This window comes from Salmo trutta, chromosome 4, assembly GCF_901001165.1.
Source record: "Salmo trutta chromosome 4, fSalTru1.1, whole genome shotgun sequence".
NCBI classification, from domain to species: Eukaryota; Metazoa; Chordata; class Actinopteri; order Salmoniformes; family Salmonidae; genus Salmo; species Salmo trutta.
In genome coordinates this window covers 72889902-72895103 of record NC_042960.1, presented here as the reverse complement: position 1 = coordinate 72895103, position 5202 = coordinate 72889902, and the positions used below count along the sequence as shown (strand labels likewise).

The 5202-nt window shown below is 42.5% G+C and overlaps 1 protein-coding gene across 1 annotated transcript; it reads right to left on the bottom strand.

The window, feature by feature from the left end:
• Positions 1 to 1856: 1856 nt before the first annotated feature.
• Positions 1857 to 2890, bottom strand: LOC115193091 (forkhead box protein B1-like). The gene has a single exon (XM_029752073.1). The coding sequence runs from the start codon at positions 2760 to 2762 to the stop codon at positions 1857 to 1859; it is 906 nt and encodes a 301-aa protein (XP_029607933.1). The 5' UTR covers positions 2763 to 2890.
• Between the last annotated feature and the right edge of the window lie 2312 nt (positions 2891 to 5202).

Genomic DNA, 5202 nt, shown 5'->3' with positions numbered 1-5202 from the left:
TAAGGTAGTTTCCTCTTGGTGTTAATGTTTTTCTTCTCTACGTGTCTATTAGCGTGTCGCTGAATGAATGAGGCCGGTTGTCTGCGCTGTGACTATGGCAGTAACTCCATGCATTCTAAGCACCCGCATTCTGATTCTGATTCAGCCGTTCCTTGGTTCTGTTCTCTGTTCATTCTGTTATGACTGCTACTGTGGGAGCGGCATGATGAGGAAGATCCTCTCTCACTGTGGGTTCTGGTGTAGCCACACACTGCACACAGCGTACTGGTCTCTGTTCATTCTGTTATGACTGCTCCTGTGGGTTCTGGTGTAGCCACACACTGCACACAGCGTTCTGTTCTCTGTTCATTCTGTTATGACTGCTCCTGTGGGTTCTGGTGTAGCCACACACTGCACACAGCGTTCTGTTCTCTGTTCATTCTGTTATGACTGCTCCTGTGGGTTCTGGTGTAGCCACACACTGCACACAGCGTTCTGGTCTCTGTTCATTCTGTTATGACTGCTCCTGTGGGTTCTGGTGTAGCCACACACTGCACACAGCGTTCTGTTCTCTGTTAGACACAGCAATATACCTTGAAATTAAATAGGTATATTCGAACATGAATAGGCATTTGATGTAATACTAGTAATACTAGTAATAATAATAATAATAATAAATATTATTTTATTATAATTAACCTGTTATTATGTTGTTTGTCTGGAAGTCTTTTTTTAATAAATAACTGATAACTGATTATACCAGTTGTTAACCATCACAGAATACACCAACCATTACAGTAAAGTTTACACCATTTTAATGAGAAAATATTTCCATGACCATGTTTTTAATTCAATGCAGATTATATGCAAATGTTTAGAAAGCACGCATGCTGTCAGAAAAACACATCGTTTAGGGTTGAGCATGCTGTCTGTCCCTTTAACAGAGAAAAATCAACATTTACAGCATTTAATCCACTAGTCAACAGGGCTTTCAATTAAACGCTTCACAGAACAGCTTAAAAGTGCATTTTACAACATTATCATATTAACTTATTTGCAATTATTCACATTTATTCGCATATTTATTTTGCATTTAGCAAGGACCCTATAACCCTATAGCTCCCTTAACGTTACTATTTTTTAAGATTGAAAAAAGTGTAATAATTCTGTCAGTGTTTTTTACAGAGATGGTTAAAACAAATCTAATCCATATTTGTTATTCCCACAGAAACCACCAATCCAGTATCAAAAATAACAATTTGTTAAAAACAATACATCAATTCAGAGGTTCGTCTGCTTGACACACATTGCCATTGTAATCAAGTGTTTGTTGTCATCAGATATGTCGTTGTCTAACGAGTCAGATTGTAGTTCAGAGGGCTTTGCATTGTTCAGTTATAATCACTATAATTAACTTCGAGGTCCTCAATAATAACTGCAATAATGCAGTAAAAAAGTCTGACATGACCCACCCAATGTAACCATAGGGTGTCAGGTGCAATTTAAGTATTGAAAGCCCAGATACAAATGAAATATATATATATTTTTTTTACAGAAAAGTATCTCTCTCATTCTTCTGACTGAGCCTCTGTTTGCAGTGCCTCACTCCGTTACAACTCGTACAAAACTGTAAACACAGATACTTTATAAGCTGAAGAGCAATATTTCCCTATATCTCTATTGGACCCATGTTATAAGACAATGAGCATTCAAAGCAAATACACAATGTAGGCTCTACACTGCTACACGGGAGTATATTGTCTTGATCGTAGTGATTCTCGGGGAAACAAGAGTCAAAATTAAACTAAGAATTTGGTCTGAGCGTGCGTTGCAGCCGGCTGGTCTCATTCATAAAGAGTTCAGTATAGCTCTGGGGGTCAATGCACCACCACGGACTGCACTGTGGGGTTGGTGTGAGTCTCCCTGGGAGTGGTGGCTGCCTGCGGGGACATGGGGCTCAGAGACCGGTAAGAGTTGGAGAGGAAGGCGGGGATGTGGGGCGTCAGCCCCCCAGGGAGAGCCACCGGGGTCGGGGTGGGTTTGATGGGCACAGGGACGGCCAGTAGGGTCTGTCCTTCGTGACACATTGATTTAAGGGGCATGCCGAAGGCCCCATAGTCACCGCTCATAGAGATAGGAGAAACAGAGTCCACCATAGTGTTGTACATGTGAGGCCAGGCCGCAGTCAGCTGGTTGTGCAGCTGGTAGCCTGCAGACATGGACTGACTCCCAGGCACCTTGTACTCTCTAGCGATGATGTTCTCTATAGTAAATGGATGTTTAAAAGTTGATGGCTGTGACACTCCCACGTTATAGCTGGAGACCTGAGGGAGGTGTGTGCTGGTGGCAGCCAGGGCGCTGAGCCTGAGCTTAGCCTGCTGTTGGAGGTAATGGGCCGCGTCAGACAGCTTGGACTGAGCCAGGTGCTCCTGCGCCGCCATCATCATCATCACTTTGAATCGTTTACGGCGCCGCAAGAAGCTCCCGTTCTCGAACATGTCCCCGCAGCTGGGGTGCAGAGCCCAGAAACTACCCTTCCCAGGCTGGTCCGGACGCCGCGGGATCTTGATGAAACAGTCGTTGAAGGACAGGTTGTGTCGTAAGGAGTTCTGCCACCGCTGGGTGTTCTCTCTGTAGTAAGGGAACCTGTCCATGATGAACTTGTAGATCTCGCTGAGAGGGAGCATCTTCTCCGGGCAGGACTGGATGGCCATGGCGGTGAGGGAGATGTAGGAATAGGGAGGTTTCTGGTCGCTGTACGTGTTCCTCCCTGGTCGCGGCATACCGACAGTGTTATTTCACCAAACTTCAAATAACTCGTTCCGCTTAGTTTGGCTCGGTAGTGAACACTTCTCAGCACTCTGCATGAAAATAAATATTCTGCGTGTATAAAATGAAAAACACAGGAGTTAAAGTTTAACGTTTGAAAGTTGCGGTATATCGATCCATTCTCCAGAACTCTGTGCTGCAGCTCTCTCTCTTCCTGGGAAAGTAAGCCTGGTTGTCTTGGCAGAGCTGTGAGCTGTGGTCTTGACTTTAGTAAAGTGGCAGTCAACTTTTCTCTCCGTGTTAACAGAATAGAACGGATGTGATCTCTCCTTCTCATCCCGTCCTGATGAGCTAAGTAGCAGCTACACTTCCATGTCCTCCTCTCACTGCCGTGTGATAGTGGGTGGTGGTTACAGCAGCTGGACCCCCACCACCCAGAACAGCTCCTCTAATGTGACACCTCATATCACATGACAATCACTCACCGAGGAGCGGGTTACACGCAATAAATGCAGAATCTGTTTTCATTGACACCTACTGTATTTCCATGGACACCTTGGGCCAATAGAAATCTTTTTCCATCTGAAGATAGTACAAAGGGTAAAAAGGCTCAGGCCCCTGAATTGAACCGTGATGGCACTAGGTAGCTAACAGAGTGGAGGTATTCACTAACCTTTTCCGCAGGGGGCTTAAAGTCGTCAATTCACACTACAATTAGAGCTACTGAGCTATGGGATGTCTGACATGGGAATTGGCTGCCATTATCACTGTGGGTTGTGATAATGTTTCATGACATCACTTCCCCTTTGTTTTGGATGCTGCTGTCAATGTTGACAGTTCTGTAAGTCACTTTGGATGTTAAAAACCTTCTGCTAAATGACCATAATATTGCTCTTTACAAAAAATATATGTTTTACAATTTGAAGACATGTGTATTGTATTTCTGTTCGTCTATAAATGTATTCGGTGTGTGAGTCGGTGTGAATATTATCAAGCTGATCTGTTCTGATCATCGGGAATCAATTCATTCAGGCGGGTGTGTAAAGGGTTACATTGGTGAGTAATGCCGCTTAAACGCGAAACTGTACATATTTCCACCCACAATCAGACAGGAAAATTATCGTTTTAAATTAGCAAACACACTTAGCACTTGCAAATATAACTAATGAATTATTATATTGCTATTAAATGTTGCATCCATTTAATTAATGCACTATAAATAAAATCATCATCGCAATATGCCATAGATTTACGCAATTATGCTTCACTGAACCACAAAATAACCACCATCATTGATTTATAGTAATTAATGAATAAACCTAAAATGTTATGAAACTTGAACCTGCCTCAACTCACGCCATTTTCCTGCATGTCCAGGACATGCGAGGAGATGCAGTGTGGTCTATGAAAACGGGTATTTCCACAAAGCAACGAAAGCGGGTTTAAACTGAAACTTCACAAGGCAAGTGACTTTAGTATTTCTAAAACAAATTCGAAAAGTACTTCAGAAATGCAAATAAAGCCTTTGACCTAACGTGGTGAAAACGGTATAAAATAGTTAAGTCAATGATATGTTTGTAAATTATATAACTTTGAGACATGGCCATTCAAACTATTTGCCAGGCACACCACGGAGCACGTTTCCGCTTGCCGGGTTCCCATTGCCAGGGACCACACACGCGCACTTGGTGATAATTTATGCTAATGAGGCTCCATAAATCCACAATAAAGTCCATCATCTGATTGACGGATTAGCAATAGCATCCGGTCTGGAAGGAAGACTCTATGGTCACACTTATGGGCCTGTAGACTACTGTAGGAAATGGAGAACTCGAGGAAACTATGGTTATAAAACGATCCTCTCGCAAGTTGTTAATAAAAGTACCAACCAAACTGTTAGGTTTCCTTGGTTGCCACAGAAAATAGACTTTAGGAAGTCAGTTCCACGCTGCGCATGGAAGCAGCTTTTTTATTTCCATGGGGTTTTATTCCGCGTGAAGAGCTTCTTTTAACTTGTCATTCCTCTATTGGTGATCGGCAGAAAGGAGTGTGATCTGTCTGGGAGCAGTGGAGCCCCAGGTCCATGAGGATCCTTTATAACAACAGTATTCACACATAAACCTGCCACTCTGATTGCCTGACACATCTTTCACTGGTCTTCCTCTTTATCTTCCCCACTGAGAGGTGATCAAATTAACAACAGTCTTTTTGTCCCTGAGGTTCCCCTGAAATACAATGGATTGAAACCGTTTTTTTATGTTATTTTATTTTTAACCACAAATCCAGACCAATAACACAATTGACACATTGATATTTTGCTATAATATATATAATATAATATAAAATGTTACGCATTCTAATTCCAGACATATTGTAGGCTCTAAAGTGGACACTCACTCGACAGGCTAAGCATTCTGGGATGTTATCACAGTTTACTATGATCACAAAGACAGT